General features: G+C 40.3%; 1 protein-coding gene, 1 non-coding gene and 1 pseudogene across 2 annotated transcripts in view; 1 reads left to right on the plus strand and 2 right to left on the minus strand.

The window, feature by feature from the left end:
- The window catches only part of Chd6 (chromodomain helicase DNA binding protein 6), a 167,990-nt gene that overhangs the window by 33,233 nt on the left and 110,471 nt on the right, over positions 1-24,286 (plus strand). The window contains exons 2-3 of the mRNA XM_055602182.1: positions 11,473-11,528; positions 19,537-20,054. Of these exons, the coding sequence (XP_055458157.1) occupies positions 11,496-11,528; positions 19,537-20,054 (551 nt within the window). The 5' untranslated portion in view covers positions 11,473-11,495. The remainder of the gene's footprint in view (positions 1-11,472; positions 11,529-19,536; positions 20,055-24,286) is intronic.
- LOC129672823 (small nucleolar RNA SNORA17) lies at positions 6,357-6,488 on the minus strand. Its single transcript, XR_008719571.1, has one exon. It is a non-coding gene; the product is annotated as a small nucleolar RNA SNORA17 (small nucleolar RNA).
- LOC129672663 (heterogeneous nuclear ribonucleoproteins C1/C2-like) lies at positions 7,488-8,426 on the minus strand (annotated as a pseudogene).

Below are 24,286 nucleotides of genomic sequence, written 5' to 3' on the forward strand. Positions count from 1 at the left end.
AGCGATCAGATTTGGAGGAGGCAGAGAACACTACCAAGAGCCAAGTTTTGAAGGCCAAGATGCTATATAAGGAAGGGTGTTAGAAGAATTTTCCAGCTAGGTGTTAGGTCCTGCAGGTAGGAGTGTGGTATTACTAGATCTATGCTGAAAAGGATGCCACGTCAGTAGACATGGACTAGAGGACATACTGCTTATGCAAGACTCTGCTTTCATTTAAGGGTAGAGGCCATGTGGATGTCTGTGGCCTGTGTTACCCACAAAGGCCATGCTGATGTCCATTGTCCATGCTGCCACCAAGGGTCATGTTGATGTCCTTGGTTCTGCTTTGAGACTGGGGGCCATGTGGATATCTGTGGCCTGTGTTACTACTGAAGGCCAGGTGGATATTTGTGATCTGTGCTGCTGCCAGGAGCCATGTTGGAGCCATGTTGGTGTCTGTGGTCTGTGCTACCTGAAGTCATGTGATGTCCGTGGTCCATGCTATAGCCAGAAACGATGTGGAAGTCCATGATCTGTACTGCTGCTGACAGTAAAGGTCAAGAAAGCTTCTGTTGCAGTGGTATCAATGACTGCAGACTCACAGTTGAGAATGATAGACATAGAAGGCTTCTGTGACAACCTTTCTTTCTCCTTCCCACTCTCCTCTCCTCACCAAAGAAGCAGTTTAGGCAGGAAGCCATTGAATAGAACTTTTTAAAACTGTGGTAGGGATGTTGAAGTGTAGCCTTTACAGTTGATGGCTCTGGTGAGGAAGGGTTCAGTTTTCTTTAAGGGGCTGGCCACTGGGAGTTTGACCATGCTGTAGTGAGTATATGGGCAACACAAACTGGACTTGGTATTTTATTTTATTTATTTTTATTTTTTGGGAGGGGAGGGAAAGTTCATAAGGCGGAGGTGGACCTGGGGGACTGGGAACTGAAAGTGATAGGGCACATTATGTGACATTTCCAAGTAATCAGTAAAAATATTATGTTAAAACAAAACAAAGCACAGTGCCTACTGAAGACCTATCATCTGATTTTGTTAGCACAGTGGTTCTCAACCTGTGGGATGTGACCCCTTTGGAGGCTGTCAAGCGACCCTTCCATAGGGGTCACATATCAGATATCCTGCATATTGGATATTTACATTATGATTCGTAAGTAGCAAAATTACAGTTATGAAGTAGCAACAAAAATAAGTTTATGGTTGAGGTCATCACAACATGAGGAACTGTATTAAAGTGTTGTAATAGGAGGGTTGAGAATGACAGGAGCACAGGCATGTGTACAGGTAGCACTTTGGAGGTTAGTTTTCATGACTTGTAGGGATGCCTGTGTGATACCTAACTAGAACTGGCTGGGATTAGGTTGGGTTCATCTACATAAAGATCAGAAGCAAGGCTTGGATTTAGAAGTATGTAGTGGTCCTTGGTAGAGAAGTTTGGGAGTTTAATAGAACATTCAGGAGACTTTGTGGGGTTGAACGGCTTGAGCCCTGGAAGTAGTGACATTTGATTTTTTATTTTTTTGTTTGTTTTGTTTTGTTTTTTTTTTGAGACAGTATTTCTCTGTGTAGTCTTGGCTGTCCTGGACTCAGCTTTGTAGATCAGGCTGGCCTCAAACTCACAGAGATGTGCCTTCCTCTGTCTCCCCAAGTGCTGGGATTACAGGGGTACACCACATCTCACGGCATAGAACTGACATTTGAGAGGAGGAGCCTATACAGAAGCTGAGCTTGAAATCCTGTAATCAGATCAGAAGAGAATCTCCTTCAAGAAACCAGCGATGGCCAGACAAAATCCCAGCAAGAAGAGGAAATGGCAGAGCCCCACTCCTAACCAAGAAACTGTTTGCAATTGATAGCTGCTAGGAGAGGAAATGTCAGTTTTCTCCAATGGAGTGACTGAGGACATCAACCACACCCCAGACCTCATGTCCACAAGTAATTGGCCAACACAAAACAGCTCCATCTTTCCTTTTCTTCCCTTTCTTTCTTTTCTTCCCTTTTTTCCTTCCTTCCTTCCTTCCTTCCTTCCTTCCTTCCTTCTCTCTCTCTCTCTCTCTCTCTCTCTCTCTCTCTCAAGAAAAAGAAAAAAAATACGAAGTTGGGGCAGGGAAAAAATATGATCAAAATATACTGTATGAAAATTTAAAATAAAAGATTTGTAATATTTTTTAAAAATTATTTTCTTAATGTAGGAATAGTATAAAATGTTCGCCAAACACCCCATCTCTATCCTACAAAGTTTCTCTAATTTGCATTAGTGTGATACATTGTTACAAGTGATGGATGGATATTCATATATTATGTCCACAGTTTGGAGAGTACACTCTTTGTGTTGGACAGTATATTATTTGAAATAAAAATAAAAGAGTAGGATGAGAATTCTGAAGAGGAAAACAGCTTTAGGGAAGTGTATGGAAAGAAGGAAGACTTGTTACAGTATTTGCTAGAGTTGTTCCTGTTTCTTTGTTGAGAGAAGAAGAGCTATAAAAAGTGGGAAATTCATTTTTTTACAAGAAAAGAACCTTTCACTCATGTTCATTGAACACCTTACTACAATTCTATGAGGTTGTAGACCCTGGAGTATAGTGTGAATACAATGGCCAACCTTCCAGTGTTGTGTGCAGAGGACACTGATAGTGAACTCATAACCCAAAAGCAAAATGCCAGAGAGAAACAAGCGTCAAGAAACAGGATTACAGTGAGATGAGAGTTTGAGAAAGAGGAAGTATGGTTCATATTATAGGACAAGAAAAGCCACCTCTGAAGAGGCTGTGAGACTCTAGAATGAAGTAAAAAGGTAGCTGCTGAGAATTGGCCTCTGTGGCCTTTTTCAAAATAATACATGCACTAATACTTTATATAACAGAAGGGCCCCACCCTGGAAGATGGAGTTTTACCATCCCAATAGTTTTCACTGTTATTTATTAAATCAATTTTTATTACTGCATGCCTAAGGGGGTATAACATAATTTGTGTAAAAAATTAGTTTCTTCATTTTAAAGTCTTAACTGCTCTCAAAGTTCACTCTTTTCCCCTCATATAGTCATTATGGTTTGGTCCTTCATCATTCTCCCCAACCAGCTTCAAACCACCTTCCTCCTAGAGACGAACTCTATCACCTTTGTTAGGGGTGGACTCTTTGGGATTAGTCCTCAGGAGTGCTGCCACTAATGGCTGCCATATAGTTTTATTCACTGTGTAGCAGATGTCATAGATTGTCATCTTCTATAATTCTCCTAAACCCTCTGAGGCAGGTATCACCGTGTGACAATCAAGGAACCCTCTGGAAGGGATCTTCTGTATGGAATCACTCTCAGAGGTTGGATTTAAACTGTATTTTGATACTTCAAATTCTTTTCTTTTTTTTAATTTCTGGACCTTTTTGTTTTTAAAAACTTTTATCTATTTTTTTTGTTTACTTTACAGCATGATCACAGCTTCGTTCCTCCTCTCTCCCAACCCCAACCTCACACCCCTACCCCACTTCCTCATCCCTTTATCCTCAGAGAAGGGGAGCCACCCCCCAAGCCCCCATGGGTACCAATTCACCCTGATAAATCAAGTTGCAGCAGGACTAGGTGCACCCTCTCCCAGAGGTCAGATAAGTCAGCTCAGCTATGTGGAAGGAATCTAGAGGCAGACAATGGAGTCAGGGACAGCCGCTGCTCCATTTGTTAGGGGACCCACATGAAGAATAAGCTGCTCATCTGCTCCATATGATATTTCAATATTCTTGATATTTGATAACACCTATAGATTGCTTCATACTTAGTGAAACATAAATGACCTTGTCCAGATTGTGTCGTGAGGGTAAATATGTGATGTCTCAGTTATTTTTTATTCTGGCTGACAATTCAGAGTGCATCATGTCAGGGAAATCAAGGCAGCAGGAGTTTGAAGGCTGGTGGTCACCTGATATCCACATATCAGGAAACAGAGAAGATGAACATAAGCTGGTGCTCACCTTCTCTGTGTTTCTCAGTCCAGGATTCCCTGTCTGTGGAATGGTGCCACCCACAATTAAGATGGATCTTATCCCATCAATTAATGTAATAGGGTAATTTCTCACAGGTGTGCCCTGAGGCCTGTTTCCTAGGTGATTCTGTTAACAGTTGACAATTTACACTAATGATCATAAGAGGTAAAGGAGGGTCCTTTTGGTGATTGAATACCCAAGTTCTTAAACTGTGGGGTTATATAATTGTGTGTGTGGTGGGGCCCACGATATGTGCAGCAGTAAAAAGTTTCTAGGGCCTGGAGAGATGGCACAGTGGTTAAGAATAAATATTGGTCTTGCAGAGCTCTTGAGTTTGGTTCCCAACACCCAGGTCAGGTGGCTATCTTCTTGGAACCCTAGCTCCAGGGGCTTCCAACACCTCTGGCTTCTGTGGGAACCTACAATCACATGCTTATAACCACATAGGATGATGAAAATTCACAATCAAATATGTAATGAATCCAAGGTATTTATGACAGCACCTGCCCATTTGCATGCCAGCCTCCCTGCAGCCATGGTTTCCAACACAACACACTGGCTTTCACACCAGCACTTAATGCAACGTCCCCAGACACTGCCCAGAACACCTTGGCTGAGACTGGAGACTGTTGTGTTACAGTGCTGTCCTTAAGGGTGGTTTTCTGCACTTTTAGAAGCCTAGCGGGTTAGTCACAGAAAACAAAGACTTAATATTTTCCTGTCATTTCTTAGCATGTAAGTATCAAGTTAGTAATCTTTGGATTATGTTATTAGAATGTTTGGTTTTAAAAATTGTTGCTTGGGAAGCTGGGCATGGTGGTGCATGCCTGTAATCCCAGCACTCTGGGAGAATGAGACAGGCAGATCTTTGTGAGTTTGAGGTCAGCCTGGTCTACAAAGTGAGTACAGGATAGCCAAGGCTACACAGAGAAACCCTGTCTCAAATAAAACAAAACAAAACAAAACAAAACAAAAATGTTGCTTGGGGCTGAGTTTGGTGGTACACACCTTTGGTGCCACTGCTTGGAAAGGCAGAGGCAGGCAGATATATGAGAGTTCCCGTCCAACCAAGGTTATTATAGTGAGATCTTATATTTAAAAATAAAATAAATTTATTTTAAAAGTAAAAGGCTTTACAGAAAGATTAGTTCTGGGTTTTGTTTGTTTTGTATTTTAATATATGTCATCAAACTTTTAATTTTTAAACATATTTAAATAATGCCTGTGGATTAATTTTTCAATAGTGTGAACCTGACATTTTTCTATTTTTAAGTGTGCATAATAAAACATTGAAGAATTTGAAATTTTTTCACTACCATAAGACTTCTTGAACTAGAAGGAATCTTTAAGAAGTTCTTCAGGAAGGCCTCTTGTTGTAGAAGCTGTAGTGTGTCACAACGTGCCCCCCAGTAAACCCTTTTGTCCACACTTTTTTGCTTGCAAATGTTCGTTGCAATGACTCGTTCTGGTACAAGGCCTCTGGCTTCTACTGGAACCTCAATGGGACCCTTTAGGATATTCTGTGTTGCCCCATATCATGGAGATCTTGTAGTTTGGATCTGTAGGACCAGGCCATTCATGCACTCCCAGAGTTCACTGATGGCTTAGATGTTGGAGTGGGCCAATTAAAAGCCCCAGATTTGGGCTTGAGAGGTATCTGATTTTCTGATCAACCTGTCAGCTCTCTGGCTCACTTGCCCTCAGGGCTGGCTCACTAGCAACCCGTCCCCCACCCCCACAACCAGGGCCAGCTCTACCTTACTGCCCAGGTGAGATGCAGGGTCTGCTTTCCCAGCTGTTGCAGCTGGCAAGGGACATGGCCAGTTCTTCTCTCATTACCCCAGGGCCAGGTTTCTAGTCTGCCATAGGTGGGGAAGGAGGAGGAAGTCTCTCCCTTGTCCATGCAGCTGCACAGGAAACAGGCCAGAACCCCACCATGGTCTCAGGTGGTATCTCTGGCTACTCACATCAGGCTGTTTCTCACTAGTCTTCAATTCTGCCTCTTCATTGTGCCTACATTCTTCTGGTTGTCTTTCTTTTCCATTTCCCCACCACTTACTTGTTCCTTTTAGTAGCACCTGGGGTCTCTGAGTGTCTGAGTTGTCTCAGGATTGCAATGCCCCACATTATGGCTTTGGGCAAGGGTCATCTTGGGCATGGTCTCCCCACCATCCCCAGGCCTGCATGGTCCCAGATTGGTGGTCGTCTCAGGCTTCCTTCCTGTCTGGGCCTCATGGTGCAGGTCTTGTAAGGGTCCTCTGTCTCAGGCTCACCCAGGGCCCATGGTTCTAGTAAGGGTTCTTTTAGTCTCCAGCTTGCTCCCATCCTGGGAGCCCATTGGGGCCTGCCTGGCGAGGGACTAGAGGTCATCTCAGGCTCACTTTTTTTAGGGAATGTTATGCTACTGATCATTCAGATGTTCATAACATCAGAACATTGAGTGTAGACATGGTCTCTCTCCTCTTTGCCACCTACTGACCCACATGTGACACGTTGCCACACGTGCAATGTCTCTAGGGGCAGGTTCAAATGATTAATTAAGAAAAAAATCCCCCAGAGTTGTGCCCAGCCATTTGGGTTTTAGTTAGTTCCATTGTCGTGACATTGACAATGAAGACTGACCATTGAACTTCTAGAGTCACATGACCTGCAGTGTCTTGAGTTTCTAACTACAGCTGAGGGAAAGACTTCTACCTCTTCCCCAACCTCTCTAGCCTGTATTAATATGCCTTCTCTTACCTTGTGGTCATGATGACACAGACCCAAGAAGTTCAGCGGTAGGTGTCTTCCTTCCACCCACCTACCTCATCCTTGAGCATCCTCTATTGCTCCGGTACATATCTTCCTGCCTCATTTCTTTGTGATGCTGTCCTTAAAGTGGAACTGGGGAGGGAGAAAGGGTTGGGGCAGTTTATAGATTTACTAGCTCCTTGCCTGAGTTGTTTTTCAGAAAGCTTGAAAAGAAAATGCCAATAGTGTGATAATTAGGTCCTGTTTTCTACATTCCTGATAATATTGGGAAGTTGTTTGTTTTACCATGTTATTTTGTGGCACCAAATGTAAATTATGGGATGTTTTGTGTTTTGTTCTGGTGGGTTTTTGTTTTGTTTTGTTTTGTTTTTGGTGGTGTGTTTGGTTTGGTTTGGTATCTATACTTTTTCTTGGATCAGTTCTTTCTATATTAAATGTAATTTTTTTTTGGTGCTGGACTTTTCTGGTTTTTGTTGTTGTTTTGTTTTGTTTTTTTAAAACCATACTTTTTTATTGTTAAGTCAAAGAGGTATCAACTTAAATTTGTTAAGTCTTACAGGGTAGACTTAACAAAACTTCTAAGGAGCATCAAAGAAAGTGAAAATGGAACTAGGCACAGGACAATTATGAATTAATGAACTCAGGAAGGAATAGGAGAAGGAGAACAGTGAGAATGTGCTGAGGATACTAGGGGAGAGGATCTGGTGTTACTTTGATCTCTCCCAAGTGCCCAGGTAAATGAATAATGGGATAAGATTTCTAAACTCCACTATGTGCTTAAGAGTCATCCTCCCCATTTGCGCTGTCTCTGTCATCCTCTCTTTCCTCTGGCTCTTTTTCCTCGTCCTTGAGCATCTCCAGCTGATCACCCCCCATCCTCGTTGTCATCACCATCCAGCAGGTCACCCTCCTCAGCAGAGTCATCCGCACCTGCCTCAGACTCCATCTTTACATTAGTTTCATCCTTCTTCACAGAGGCTCTGTGCTCTGCTCTTCTTCAGACTTTTCGTTCTTCATCTCTGCTGGGGATGAGAAGGATAAGTCTGCTTGTTTGCTTTGTTCTTTTTCAATTTTTTTCCGGGCTTTCCTGCAGAAAATCCACTTTTTGTTTTATCTGAGTCAGCTCCTTCTTAATGGCCTGAAGGTCATCACCTTTCAACTTTCCAGAACTGGAAGAAGATCCCCATTGTCCACTCTTTGAATTGAATCTACTTTTGCCCCTCTGTGAGGTGTTTCCAGACACGCTGGTGTTTAGAAGGCACCACAGCTCGAGCACTAGGAGGAGGAGGAACACGTGCTGGGTAACTGTACATCCTGTCGTAACAATCCCGTTGAAAGTCACAGTCCGAGTCACACGAGGAACTGAGTAGAGGGGGTGGAGAAGGGTGTTGGTACTGACCCGTGTATCTCCACGCAGATCGTTTCACACGTGCTTTTCCTTGATTCACTTTTGGCTCTGCAGCCAGGTTAATATCTAAAACCTGGCCAGCAATCATTCTGCCATCCTCTCCAACTACAGCAGCCCGGGCATTTCTTTCATTGACATACTGGACGAAGGCAAAGCCCCTATGCACAGAGCAACCCACAATTTTCTCATACTTTGAAAAGATGGCCTCCACGTCAGACTTCTTGACCACAAGAGTGTTCAGATTCCCAATGAATCCACAGGAATGAATCGAGGATCTGTCTTGTTGGTAACATTGCTAGCCATCTCCTTTGATGATAAGGTTTCTTACAAAGCTGAAAACAGTAAGTCGAGAGAGAAGAGGCTGCCTCTCCTACTTCTGCTCTGTGTCGAGATACAGCAAGCAGGGAGCACACAACCTGTTCGTTCTCCTCTCTATTTTAATGATTGAAGTTTTAGTATATATGTCTAGATTGATAATACCCTTTGCTTCCTAAACTTAATTTCAGAATTCTTGGCAGTTTTTGAAATAAGTTGAGAATATTGGTTTTTCTGGAATGCTCAAGAAATACATGGTAGGTAGTGGTGGCTGGGAATGATATTTGTCTGAGCCTGATAAGTTGAAGTTGAAAATAAATGAAAAAAGCCCCTGTTAACATAATATAGCTAGAACTATAATGAACCTTAGGGAAGACTATTCTAAGTGTTACCTGCTGTAATTGAGAGCTGTTGCTCTTTCTCAGGGACTGATGGTCATCTTGGCATGAATCTCTTGTTTCCTCATTGCTGACTCTGACTTACTCTTAGAAGAAAGCATCTTGTATGTCCTAGTGGGACTTCCCCTTTCCTGACTGAGCCAGTAGTCTGCCTCCCTGTCCTGCCTGCTTTCCAGCTCGTTACCTCCTTGGCCATGGCAAATGGCAGCACCCTGGTACTTAAGCCACTAGCAGATTGTCTTAAACTTTATTCACTCATGACTCCAGAATGTGTGTGTGTATAAAAGGTGCATAAGTCAAAATTTACTGATAATAAATCATAAGGAGTTTACTTTAGAACATTTTGTTAAATGCATATAATTCTACCTTTTATAAAGATAGAAAGCAAATCTGCATACCAGTGAGATGGATGTACTTGTTTATTTTTACATAAAGGGTTAAATTCCGGCTGAGTATCTAAGACTGAAAGACATAAAGCAGCTTTAGTGTTTTTCAGAGGTGATTTTTTTTTTTGTCTGCATGTATGTTTCTGTATATGCCTGTGTGTGTGTGGTCAGAGGACAAATTTAAATACCAGTTTCTTCCTTCCATCTTGTTTGAGACAAGGTTTCTTTTTGTTTGTTCTGTATATCTCCGTGTATTAATGGTCTGCTATTATATATATGTATATATGTATATGAATATATGTATATATATATACATGTGTATATATGTAGTATGTATTGTACATGCCTATGGGGTGTCTCTTTTTAGTTGTTTGCTACTATGCTTCAGTCTCCAGGCTAGCTGCCCATGAACTTGAGTATTCTCCTTTCTCTGCCTCTTACTTGTCTAGGGGTGCTGGAATTACAGTACATGCCACTGCATCTAGCTTTCACAGGTTCTGAAGATTCAGACTCAGATTGTAGTGTTTACACAGCAAGCACTGCATCCACCAAGCTGTCACCCTATAGGGTGGCCCTTGATCAATATTTTGATTTTATAATGGTTATTGCTGAGAATGCTGCTTCATATAAATGCGTAGTACATGACAGAAATGTTTAGGGCCATTTCAGAAATAATTGGAAATTTTGCTCGAATCACAAGCTAAAATTTACTGCATCACTTTTTTTTATGAAACTAAAGTCAGCAACTCAAGCAGCCATTTAAAAAATCAAATTTCTAATATAATATGATCCAGAGATACTAATTTTATATTTATATGCTGGGAAATGATAATAGGAAAATACTAGTTTTAGTTTTCTGTAATAAAACCATTGTGTTTCGATAGAAGCACTGCACTGTGTAACCTCACAGTTGTTGTCTTCATTAGCATTATGTAGTGTGATGGTATATACAGTGCAAAAAACAAATGTGTACCCTGAACCAAGGCAGCAGTGGAGTCACATGACACAAAACAGACAAATACTGCCAGGAAATCTTGCTTCATTATGCATTTGATTCTAATTTTAGGTTGTTGCAATTCAGACATCCTTTACTGTTGCCATTTTTTTTTTTTTTTAAATCTCAACATTCAGTTATATAACCTTATGTGTCATCATGGCCCATAGCTTAAGAAGCTGTACTCTAAAGAACAATTTTAATTTAAAAAATATCTTTGTGGTAAATTGACAACTGTGATTTCATATATGTGTGTGTGTGTGTGTGTGTGTGTATATGTGTGTATGTGAACTATGAAATGATGATAGGATTTATGAATATATGAATATAATATGGAATAATTAAATCAAGCCAAGGAACATATATCCACCACCTCAGATACTTATCTACTTTTAATTTTAAAGGCCTATTAATGCGTGCACATCACACTGATATGGATGTGATTAATTCTCATGTGATCGTATGCCTCTGGTAACATGTTAGGCAACCTCTAAATCTAGCCAGAAACGGAGATTCCGTGATCCTTCCACTCTGTGTGTGAGGAATGTGAGAGGTGAGAGTAGTTCTTGTAGTTAGGGATGCAGGCAGTCCCCAAAGCAGAGTTTTCTGGACCAGGTTCTTTCCTGTACTGGAAAACCAGTTGCTGGACTATCACACTAAAGAAACATTGTATCAGAAAGGCCATTGTTCCTGGGATGATGGCCTCAGAGCTGAGTAGAATAAAATCAGTCCTTTAAACAAATTGTGAACTGTTAATAACCAAGTAATATATTTCCATGGTTTTAAGACATCTGGTAACATAAGAAAACTTATGGAAGAATACTCTCCTCTGCCAGTATCAACTCCAGTCCCATTCTTAGACAAAATTACTTTAAACCATTGCACTTTCTTTTCTTATTATCTGTATTTCTATTATAATCGATTTGTCTGTGATAAACTTATGTATTATTTTCTTTGCCTAGAAGGATGAAGCTTACCTTTTTGTACCTTCTCATTTCTGTCGAGGAAGTTATACTATTTATATTTATTTCTGCTTTTAGTTATCTGGTAGCTTTGATATGCCAGCGTATTTTATAAATTACCTGATCTCTAAAGAGAATATCTCTTACTTCATCCCAAATGGAATAATAAATTGGGTCTGATGAGAGTTAGTTGTAGACTTAGAAGTCTGGGCATTGTTGAACACTTAATCTAGAGGCAATATAAAATGTTTTGTGTGGGATTTATCATAATCTTTGCATTTTTATGTTTTATAGAAATAAATACCTTCCCTTAATTGATGAAAATGAAAATACAGAAGAAAGAGAAGCAAGTAAGTGGTCTCATTTCTCTTAGGTGTTTTTCTCATTTTCTCTTAGGTCTGTTGTTATTCCTGCTAAAGAGGATAGGCCAGCAGTGTGGGGTCACAAGTTAACCTCTGGTAGTTTCCTGTTGCTTTGGCTTTTTCCTCTCTACAGAGCGAAGAGCTCTGAGTGACTGGTGCTTTAGTCGTGTCCTTATAGGAGCAGTGTAATTAAACTAAATCAGAGTATTAAAAATTAGTCTGGTAGAAATGTAGAAATGCTTCCTCTCTTGGAACAGCTTTTCATATTTTTCTGAGTGATGTGACCAATTCTCTACAGTTTACCTATTAACTATATTTGAATATTTAGTTTGCTAAAAGCATTTTCCCATAGTGTGTGTGTATGTATGTACACCTGATGTTTCTGTGTAGGTGAGTGTGGAATGGCTTATGTGTGGAGGTCAGAGGACAAGTTTGTGAGGTTACTTCTCTCCTTTGACCTTTTTGAGGAGTTCTGGGGCCTCAAACTCAAGTTCAGATTACCAGGCTAACTCTACAAGTGCCTTTACCGACTGAGACACCTCAGTGGCTCTAGAACCATTCTCTTAGTTATAAAATGCTTACAACTATGGCCAGTGTGACTCATCAGTACAGTTTGTAGAGTTGGTACTTTGTTTCCCTGATGGTTTTATATTGAAAGGAACCTAAAGAATACCAGTCAGGGATCACTTCCCGATTGCAGCGCTGCTTTGCCTGGTCTTGGGATGAGGATATGTTCAGTCCTGACATGTCTTGATGTGCTGGGGAAGGTTGATATGTGGGGAAAGGAGCTCTCCTTTTCTGTGAGGAAATGAAAAAGGGAAGGGGGAAGGAGAGGAAGAAGGGCTGGGAAGAGAAGAGGGAGGGGGCACCCTGGGGATATAAAATAATAAACTGAAAAAAAAAATAACCAGTCAGTGTGGCTTATAGACATGAGATGTGGAGATATGCCTCTGTCCACGGTCTGTCTCTGAGGGAGTGGCCTTTCTTTTTATCGAATTGGACAATAATCTGGAGCTGGGAGCATGGGGAGGTCTGAATTCCTGTTTAGTTGGGACCTGTGCAAGGTAGTTGGGTGAGACTAGCTACTCTTCTTTCCAGTATCTGTTGGGTACTGGCTCCTTTGGAACCCTGTAAAGAAAAATAAAGGAAATGAGAAAGACTGCCCTCTGGATGGCCCTCGTTGGGGAGCTTGATCTGTCAGTTACTCACAGGAAAAGCTATACTTCTGTTTAAACATTGGATTTCTCTTTCCTAGTGCTACACTGAGTTGGCAGGTGATAGTAACCACCACAGAAAAGTTTTATCTGCAAGGAATTTCTCCTAGGGTACACTCTGACAGATCCTGAAGCTATGTACAAGGTCTTCTATTACTGCTATATTTACCATCAGGAAGATGGAAAAGAACCACACATTCATCAAACAGGGACCATTTAAATGCATTGTAGAATACACCCCAAACCCTCAAAATTGTTTTTAATGATATGTGGGCAGTCTTATAGTTCTTAAGGTAATTTTCATGTTTAGTTGTTTTTTTTTTTTAAACGTTCTTTAAGGTGAACTATTATGTAGCTTTAGTTAGAGGGATTTTTATTTTAAACTTCATAGTAATGGTTTATGAGCAAAATGGGATTTTTGTTGTTTGAGAGGGTGTTTCTGTTTGGTTTGTTTGTTGGTGTCTGTATTTGTTTTTTTTTTTTCAATTTTTTATTAATTACACTTTATTCATTTTGTATCCCCCCATAACCCCCTCCCTCCTCCCCTCCCAATCCCACCCTCCCTCCCCTTTGGTGTCTGTATTTGTATTTGAGATAATCTTGGTAAGGATGTACTGTATTTGGTTTCTTTAAAGACACAGAAATAACTTTAAGAATATGGTTTCATTTTAATCCCAGGTGTGGGGATGTGGGGCTGCTTTGGACTGCCCACAGCAGCTGACTGACTATGATTTACCTTGTGCTCTAGTGGAGGTGTGGTTTTGCCAGCTGCAGATGGTTTCTGTGATTGTGTAATGTTTGGAACTCTGGGAAGGTTTCAGAGGGTATATAAATGCTAGAGCCCCATAGGTGGGTTGGGTAGTTGTTGGTCAGATAGGGGGATTGGTTGCAGTTGGTTATGCTCAAAGAAGAAATAAAAAGAAAGAAATTAGATTCAAGGACCTCTCTCTCTTTCTCTCTCCTCTATCCTTTTTATCTAGTGAAAGGAGGTGAGAGGGGGAGTTGGGGGGGGGGGATAAAGGATGGAAAAAAGAAGAACCCACAACATAGCAAACACTATGAAGTACAGGTTTGCTATGTAATCCAGGCTGGTGTTGAACTTGAGATCAGTGTGCATCAGCTTCCTGCGTGCTTGGACTATAGAGTTATTCTACTGTGCTTTGCTGCCGAATGAGAATTTTTCTTGAAAATTACTGTTAGCTATATCAAAGTCAGGTTGAGTAAATAGGAGAAACTGATCCTGTTCCTCTGTCTGTACTTGGCATTGGGGCATATGGATTGTTGAATTGCAAGAGATTGCAGAGCATGAAGTGGAAATGTATACTGGAGCCAGAACAATCTGTAGGCTTCCAGGACTGAGTGTGTGTCACACAGTTTAGGGCTAGATGGAAAGGTCTTTGGTTTTCATACAATGAGATTGAAATTCCCACTGTACCAGTTATTCTCCTGGAGTCAGTTCAGTCTCATTTTTCACAGCGTAGAAAGGGATTAAATGAAATAGTTACATATTGCATATTTGATGTGTCAAAACAAGGAAATCTTTAGGGTGTAATGATGTGAATAGCAATCAAGCTTACTTTAACCATGATTCCGAAATGTTAGAAGCAACACAAAATAGTAGGACTGGAATATAGCCTGGAGCATTTGCTGGGCATGTACAAGGTCTTGGGATAATCCCCAGCCCTGAAGAAGCAAGGGGGAGGGGGAAACCTTTAAAAAAAAAAATCCTCATTCCTTTTAGCTTGTTTTCTCACCTCTTTGAAGAAAAATGGCATGTAAATTCATTCTGATCTTTAAAATTTCTCATTTCCTTGTTCAAAATTTTATTGAGGAAAATTAAAATGAGGTGGCAGATTTTTTACAAGTTAATCAGAATTTAGCAATAAATAATCATGTTTCTTATTAACCAAAAGGGGCATAACAGGTGGCATGCCAAGAACAAAGGCTTTAAAATTTGGCATTCTATTGCCAAAAGAAATGTTGCACCAAAACAACAACAACAAGAACAAAATAAAACAAAACAAAAAAAACCTGAAAAAGGAATCTCACAGTCTTTATCTGTGTTGATGAAAGTAACTAAACTGCTTCTAAAATGTGTGTAGAGTTTAATTACTAAGACTATTAAGCAATAGTAGGCAGGCAAAAATTAGCTAGGGAACTAGGGTGTGAATTGTAGGGCCCAGTTTTTTAGAGCTGAAAATAAGTTCTTAAGGGGACACTGCCTCACCTCACTGAAAACAGACCTATCTGATTTTTTTTTTTAATTTCCTAGTTTGCTACTAAGAAATATAAAGTATGACAGGTATGAGATGTGATATACAAAAAGTAAGGGTTAAAGGTGTACTTTAGTAATCTAGATCAGTTAATCCAGTTAAAAATGTAATATTAAACTTGGAGCTATAATCAGGAGTTAATGTAGACCTGGTGACTTTGGGAGAACCCTGCTTCCATGAACAAGTGCTGAGCAGGCATAGTCTTCATTTTTCTGTTCTCAGGAAAACACAATTAGTAGGAGACTTTTCAGCATCATCGACAGAACTAGTGCTGGTCACACCTTCAGTTTGTTTGCTGGTAGACCCTCTTCAGCATTTCAGCTTAAGAGTTATAGTAAATTGCCCTGTAAAACCAGTTTAAAATATTGTCTTCATGACTCAAAAGGATTTAAAATGGATTTTCTCCAACTCTGTCTTGAGAGAGGGAGGGAGTGAGGGAGGGGAAAATTGAATTCTTCCTTTTCCTCTTAATATAACTTTACAGGACGACCACCACCACACATACAATCATTGTATTGGTTTTGTATTCTGAAACATGCACTTGAGGCCTGCATAGTGAAAGAGAAGGCTGACTCATTGTCTCTGAGGTACATGAAGGAAGCAGGGCACTCTAGCCCCAAGGTGAAGACTTCTGGGCCTCTCAGAAGTATGATGGACCCATGGACAAGAATAGGACTGAGTTGGCCTTCTTCAGCTCCTTGGCCCCCTTGGGCTCTTTGGCTTGGGCTCCCTGTCCTTGCTTCCCTTTGTTCCCTCTTGCTCCCCTGACTCCTTTTTCTCTTGTTTCTTCTTCACCCCAGTACCTCTGCCTCCACTATCTTCCATCCTATTATGGGACATCAATTTTCTAGAAAAAAGGTTATCAGCTTCCTCCTCAGGAGTACACACAAAATGCGCGCGTGCGTGCGTGTGTGCGTGCGTGTGTGCATGTGTGTGTGTGTGTGTAAAGTTTTCTTTTGCCTGTAATAATGGACCAAAATGGATTTCTCTTAATTTGAGAACCATTGCCTTGGACTGTAATCTTTTTGTTTTTGTGTTTTTAAAAACCTTTTATTTAAGATGAATGTAGTTCTTATAGATTTAACTGTTTTTTGGACTGTTGTGGTTTAATGGGCTTAGATCAAAGGAACAGCATGGTTTTGTTTTATTTTTGGTTACTTTTTTGAACAGCCCCTTTCTGTTTCAGTTTGTACTGTTTCTAGACTCTTGCCCTTGCTTAAGTTGATGATATGAGACAAATTACTGTTGGTCCCTTGCAGTCTACCATCTTCAGTCTGTTCCTTTCAGAGCCATTTCAAAGTGGAGACACTGACATAGGATTTTGCATTTAGTCTTTTTGTCTTCCCTGAAATATATGGAAAAAATATATTCCTGTCTTCAGAAGTATATGGGAAAAAAAAGTTTTTGTTTTGGACTTTTTGCTCTCTAGGAAACTTTTCCAAGTTTCCAACATAAAAATGCTCTATGTATTACTGACCGCAAAATTTACATTTTATATTTTTATTACTAATACTTGCCTTTTCCTCTTTTAGAATCAGGTATTGTGTTCATCCCTTTAGAAGGAACCAGCTCTGCCATTGTAGTTGTTTAGCCTTGGCAAGTTGTTTTATCTCTTATCTGTAAAATGGGGGTGGGGTCCCTGGGTAATTATCAATGATTCTTGAGTAGGATTTCACAGATAGCAGGTAGGTGTATGTCTAATTTAGTAACTACCTGACCTTTCTCAAAGCAGTGTGTACTTTCATGTTTAACATGTTTAACCAAGTCTCATCTGGCTGGCCCGGTGACCTAATAATCTGTTTAGCTTTCTGGCAAATTAGTATTTGCCAGATTTCAAATCCACAGTCCTCCACTCTCTAGCTGTATGGTCAGGGTATGTTCCGTACCGTTACCAGTTCTCCACTTCTCCCTGTACAGACTGGGCATTGTTATACTGACCGTGATAGATGCTTGTATAGGTTACAGATCGGGCACCGTGCCTTATGTGATCTCCGTATGACATGTACAATGAATGTTAGTAGCTGCTGTGGCTATTTTCTGGGTTTGGTTTTCTCTGCTTCTTCATGAGTAAAGAGAACTTGTCATGACAGTCTATGACCTAGAACGAGCTATTTACGTCTCTTAGGCTTTGAAAATGTCTTTAGTAAGCAAATTACTTTTCAGTTTATCCCCTCACTTTAAAAAAAATTATTTATTCTTCCATTTTCACAACATACATAATGCTTTATTATCATAGTCTTCTCCATTATTCTCTTATCCCTTTCCCACACCATTAAACCTTTTCTTCTTCCAAAGTCTGTCTTTGTTGTTGTTGTTAGAGTTGCCTGCATTTGTATAGATAGGGGTTTCTTTACTTGAGCAAAGACAATGCATTAGTAACTATACCACTATATGACTTCCTTTTCTTCCACCAGCCATTTACTGTCTTGCCTACAGCTCCTGGGGTAGGGGTGGAGCTTACGCAGGCAGGTAGCCGCCACTGCTGGGAGTTCATGGGTGCTACAACTGTGCCATCTCCAGAAGACAGTGTGTATTAGTATTCTTTCCTATCATCCGGCTCTTAAATTGTTTCTACCCTGTCTTCTGAGCTCTTTCCCGAACCTCACAGGAGGTGATAGAGGTGTTCTGTTTAAGCCTTAACTGTTTGAGTACTTAACAGTCTCAGTTTGCCCACTGTTGCATACTAAGAAAACTTTATCTCTAGGGGCCAGGTGTTCCTGCCACAGAATTCATTAATATGCCCAGAGCGAGCACATAGCATCCTCTCTTCTTAGAGTACTAAGTCTTGTAAGATCAGCGGTTGCCCACAGGATTTAGGCTAGTTTATTAGCAGGACTTCACTTACTGTAAAGATCTAAAAGGAGAACCTTTCTTTTTTCAGAGTTTTTTCCCCCATAATCTCAGTGCTATGTATGCTGTAAGCCTCAGACTGGGAAAGAAAAGGCACTAGAAAAAGCAGACAGGGTAACATGAGGCTGAATTTGCAGTGTTTTTATTCTCAGCATGGGCCAGGAAGCAACACCACCTGGGCAAGTATTTGCAGTGTATAACATGCCAGGCCTCTTATAGGAGAGCAAGTACTCATGAACAGTGCTGTTTCTTAACTGTCACCAGAATGCAATTCTACCGTCTTCCTGGAAAGCTGGCCCTTCCTGGGCTCTTCCTGGGTCACTTATTTGTTCTAGATCAAGGAAATAGTACTATCCCTGGAGCTAGGAGCCACATTATTATCAGACTTTTGCCAACCTTACCTTGGTTATAAATGCCAAGTGCTTTTTGGAATACTAGAAGACCTGAAAGTATGAGATGAAACATCTACCTCCAAAGTATTGTTTTCTTAAAATTGTTCACTGTGAGACCACTTTTATTTAATGGTACTCAGAAATAGCTTTGAGATTTCCTTTTTAGTGCTACCTTAGAACCTGTGACATACTTCGTCTGGCATCTGTCACAGTAAAGCTTCCTCTTATTTGAGCAGTTTGGTTTTTGCAATTGGCCAAAGATATTTGGGATTGAGTCTAGTAGCGAAGTTCATTGACATACCGACCAAGGCTAGCTTTAGTTACTGTCAAAAGTAAAACTGTGGGCCAACAAGGTGGCCCAGCAGATAAAGGCAGTTGTCACTAACCCTGGTAATCTGTCCCTAAGACCCACATGAAAGAAGAGAACAGATTCCCTTAAGTTGTACTCTTACTTGTGTGCCCATGTACAGACACACAAAAATTAAACATTTTAAAAAAGTAAAACTTGGAATGATCACACTTTCCTTGTTCAGAATGAGTCCAGTTCAGTGTTGATGCTTCTTGGTGACCGTGAGAATGGGTATTGAGAGGTGAAGCAGTACATGGATCGTGCCTTTTCATCCCAGGAATTCACCTTAGTTCACGGCCAAGAGGTCTCAAGATACTTGAATAGTAGCATTGTGTGTGAGTAGTGTAAATAAATCCCAGTGCACATCTCTGCAGTATGCCTAGGATTTGGTGGCATCTGACTGTTTGTTTGTTTGTTTGTTTGTGGGCAACTATTACAGACATTCCTGTTTTAGATAAAATACTAAAAACAAATCTCAGATTTCCTCATAGGAAAAAAAACTTCACATTTTTATATACTAAATTAAGAGTTTGTGTATGTGTGATATGATTGTGTGGGTGTGCATGCCATGGTGCATGCACAGAGGTTAAAGGGCAATTGGTTCTCTCTTGTCGCCTTTACTGAGGTTCTGGAAATTGAACACCAGGCCGAAGTTGAACATAAGCACCTTTACCTACTGAACCATCTCAGTGGCTCGTACACTAACTTGCAACATATTATCAGCACCATGCCACTGCTGATAGGGTCACAGGTGACTATGTCCTGCTTGCTACAGTATCCCAAGGCTGGTTATTGGAACTAACACATAGTAGATACCCAGATACTTACTACTTACTGACCAAGGCCATGTGTTCAAACCTAATAGCACGCTTTCCATGGAGCAGTGAGAAAGTAATGTGCTTGTTTTCTCTTTCACAGTTGTCCAGGTTAAAAGCTTTGAATCACTCCCCAATGTCAGATGCCTCTGTTAATTTTGACTACAAATCATCATCTCCGTTTGACTGCAGCACTGATCAGGAAGAAAAAATTGAAGATGTTGCCAATCACTGTCTGTCCCAGAAGGACCTTTATACTACTGAGGAGGAAGCTGATAACCTTTTTTCTAGGAAATTGATGTCCCATAATGGGATGGAGGATATTGGAGGCAGAGGTACTGGAGTGAAGAAGAAACGGAAGAAAAAGGAGCCAGGGGAGCAGGAGGGAACAAAGGGAAGCAAGGACAGGGAGCCCAAGCCAAAGAGGAAGCGAGAACCTAAAGAGCCAAAAGAACCCAGGAGGGCCAAGGAACCGAAGAGGGCCAAGGAGCTTAAGGAGGCAAAGCAGAAAGATGGGGTAAAGAAGCCCCGGAAGACCCGGGAGACCTCGGGTACCAAGGAGGCTAAAGAGAAGAGGAGCTGCACTGACTATGTATCCAGGACAAAGTCTAAGAAAGCCAGGTGTGTACTTTTCTCCTTGTTTTTGCTTCATGGGGCTGTTTTTCTTTGCTGTTAGCCCAAACTCCTGGGCCTGACTTGACTATGTCTCTGCTGGCCCAAGCTTTGTACCTTGTTTGCATAATTTCTGGCATTAATGGCAGGTGGTGTTTTAAAATTTCTAATTATTTTCTAATTCTGCTTTCTCAAAATATACTTCAGAAACATGTTGCTTTGAGGAAACTCCAAGAATTGCCAACCTCCTTCAGATTCCAACCATCCTTTTTAGTCTGTGTACCTAGTATTTAACATTCTTTATTTGGTGGCTGGTATCCTACCTCCGGTGTAGATGTGCTTTTTTACATGCCTTGTGTTCTTTATGTCCTGTTAGTAGTTAACTAAAAATGAACCTCCTCTAACCTTCTGGACTTGTACTTTCTCGGTATTCAGTTTGTATTTAAAAGCATTTAAGCTGGTTGGTGGTGGTGCATGCCTTTAGTCCCAGTACTTAGGAAGCAGAGGCAAGTAGATCACTTGAATTTGAAGCCAGCCTGGCCCAGAGTTCCAGGACAGCCAGGGCTACAAGGAGAAATCCTGTCTCCAAACAACAAACAAAACAATTTAAATGTTAACTTGTCTAAAGTGTACTGTATAGGACATCCTGGATCTAAAAGAGATATTTAGACAGCTGTGATATAGAGGCAGAGGAGGCATAGCTTCAGGAGTCAGTGATAGATAGTCTAGCAGGGCCATGGGCAGTCAGAACTCTATATACAAGAGAACTGACTTTCCTCACCAGGCTCTACACTTTATTGCTAGACCATTTCTGATCTAGTTCTCTAGTTCCGTGTCTGGCATAGTCCCTGACCCTTTTATAGCTGCTGGGCTTTGCTGGATACACAGGCCAGAGAAGAACACAGTGACTTATACAGCTCAGAGGCTGAGGTACAGAGACGCTGTATAGTGTGTAACGGGAGAGAACACGTAACAACTGCTCTCCTCTCACAGAGAAATCGATGTTGGCTGTCTGTACACAAATGTAATGTCTTTTTCAAATCATTTCTGAATAGCACTGAATTTAGGCTTTTTGAGAAAATATAAAACAAAAAAAAATGTATAAGCCCTAACCCAAATTACTTAAGTTTCTGAAGTCTAAATACAGAGGCAAGGTGTCTGTCTATCTTTCTTTCCTGTCTGTCCATGAAATCTTAGAGGTTGATGTGAATGTTGAGAACATAACATAATAAGGCTGCCACATGCCTGTCTTGGGTCAGAACATAGGAGGGTATGTTTTAGAAAATATTTTAAGTGCTGAGTACTTGAACTGAGAGTTTGCTTTCTGTCTAGTTTCCTTTTCAGAAGGATAGTTTGTCAAGACCAGATGGATAATTCCTAATCTAAATTTAAATGTTGCTTTATAATACTCACTTCCACAAGGGATTTCATTCTTCTCTGTCCAAGAGACTTGAACGTAAATGGTTCTTAGGGATCCACCTGACAGAAAACAGTCGTAAAATACTGTACACCTTGGAAGGCCAAGAGAGGCAGGCAAAGTCAGTATTCAGACTAATGAAAATTGTAGTGACTTTATTTCTCATTTAACATTGGAAGGATACCCTGGTCTCTAATATGTGGGTCTCATGGCATTGTAAGTTTTGCTTCACCAGTCATTTCACTATGTATTGTTTTGGGAGCTAACATGGTTTTCTAGGGTAAAGGAATGTTTGAAGAACGAACGTCAGACTAGTGGAGTTTATTTTCGTCTGACAGAAAACTGCAGTGTAAGTACTTGAGAGTTGGGTAACCAGAGGAGCTATCTTCTGTGGTTTGGAGGATGATGGAAAGAGTATGTATCTGAACTTACCCGTATTCTGGTCTCTGATGTTCACATTTTACTGACTTCTCCTTAAAGAAATTCATATTGTCATTGTATAAGATATAAAACAAGTTATTGTTTTTTTAAATTCCATTTTAGGAAAATAGGGAGTTGTTTTGTGAAACAAAATTGAATCTCAAATGTAGTGGTGAAATCAAGATTCTGATTAATGAAGACCTAACAGCATTAGATTGAAGGAGTGTGGTTTTGATTGAAGGAGCATGGTTTTTATCTAATTAAACTAAATATATAAATGAGTTGGAGAAATATTTGTCCTTTTGCAGGCTGTTAACTTGGAGAACAGTGAACTCTTGAGCTTTAGAAATCCTTTGCAAGGAGACTGACAAGGATGGCTATCTCTTTAGAAATGTGGACAAGTTACATAGGCTTTGTCTGTACTTAGGGCTATATACTGTTGACTTGTAATAATATTCTTCTGTGTCACCCAGAAAGGGCCTTGGACTGTTGAACCTTTGATTTTTTTTTTTCCTTTGTATCTTTGTAAAATTACTTTGATTCCTTTAAACAATGATTCCACCAGTCAGCATAACCAATTTTTAGTTACAAAAATGTATTGATTCTTAAAAAAATGTTAGTAGTTAGCTGGTCACTGGTGGCACACCCTGTTAATCCCAGCACGAGGCAGATGAATTTCTGTGAGTTTGAGGCAAGCCTGGTCTACAGAGCTAGTCTCAGGACAGCCAGAGTTGCACAGAGAAACCTCTCCAAAAAAAAAAAAAAAAAAAAAAAAGTTAGTAATTAAGTCCTGTGTGTGTAATTTACTCTTGTAAATCGGCTCAAGTACTTGTTTTTATTTGAGCAGTTATTGATTTCAACCCTGGGTAATACTTGATGGTTATAAATGATTCACTGGTTGCCTGGATTACTACAGGAGCCAGGCCACTGATTGATAGACTTTTGGCCTCTCCTTTAGTCCTTCTTACTACTACAATCCAACCAGTCTTTCTGAAGCATTGCTGTTGCCATGTGTATGTTGACAATCAGTAGTGTTAAATCAGACCCTTTTTCCTCTATCTTGATTCTAAATCAGCTGAGAAAAAGCCAACAAAGATGGAGATGAAGCGATCTTTATTATTGATAATCTCAATCAAAGAACTCACACTGCTTTATGGCTAGAATCAGGCTTCTTATTAGTTACTTCAGTTAAATTCATTCCTAGAAGTGTAGGCAGCAAGGAGATGACAATACAGAGCTAGGAATAATACTCCCATTTCTGAGGCTTGCCAGTCAGGTAGGTACCCAATGCGAGAAATATGTTCCCAGTATTATACCCTTTTGAAGAAGAAATAATTTTTTTCCTCATGAAAATATAGGAACAAGAAAAAAGGGATTTCTTCTTCAGTTTGTATTTGCGTAGAAACTCCTGGTTGTTAAAATTGCCATCAGAACAAACCTGTATTCCTTTTTCCCTTACTCAAAAATATGGAGTTCTGACCCCTGTCTTTAATTCTGGAAACAACGTGCTCATTAGATTGCTTTCATTAACCCTTGAGGGCACTCATTTTTCTTGTAGATTGCTCTTGCTGTTTCTCCTAACCATAATATTCTTGTTTCCTCCAAGTATCCTGACTCCTTCCCATTCTTCAACTCTGAATGCAGAACCCAGCTCTTCCATAGAGCTTCCACAAATTAATGTGCTTATGTATTCCCTCTGAACTCCTATAGCATGTGGAACTTACATTTTCACTATAAATTACAGGTTTTAGATCTCAGAAGGCGGAAAATGATCTAGTTCAATTCTGTCATACTGCATTCTTGGAAGTGGAGACCCACAGAGAAATGGTTTGTCTGAAGTCATTCCCAATGTACATTGTAAACTCGGGGCTCCCAGTTCTCTGTCTTATATACTGTCTCTGTGACAGGCCCTCTCAATAGCTAACTTTGATTTTGGTGTATGTGTGACTTGTGTCCTGGGATCAGGACCAACATACCTTTATGTCCTTTATTTTCCTAGCAGCTGATTAACAAAGAAGTTTGTCAAATATAAGCACAATAGTCTACATATTTAATTTGATTGAATTCAAGAAGACTTCACTCTGAAAATAAGATTTATTTAGGATCCCTTATGAACTTGTTAATATATAATTAAAGATAGGAGTTCTAAAATAAAAAGATGGCTCACAGATTAAAATCCCATACTACTCTTGCAGAGAACGCTAGTTCAGTTCCTAGCATCCATGTCAGGCTGCTCACAGATGTTTGTAACTCCAGCTCCAGGGCATCTGACTCCCTCTTTTTCCATCTTTGCGTACCTGTGCTCAAATGCAGACACACATACATAGAATTTAAAAAATAAAAATATTTAAGAAATAATAATTAAAGGTAAGTGACTTGTCTAAGACAACAGAGTGCTGAACTT

Source organism: Psammomys obesus, unplaced genomic scaffold (assembly GCF_907164565.1).
Source record: "Psammomys obesus unplaced genomic scaffold, mPsaObe1.curated_primary_1811, whole genome shotgun sequence".
Lineage (NCBI taxonomy): Eukaryota > Metazoa > Chordata > Mammalia > Rodentia > Muridae > Psammomys > Psammomys obesus.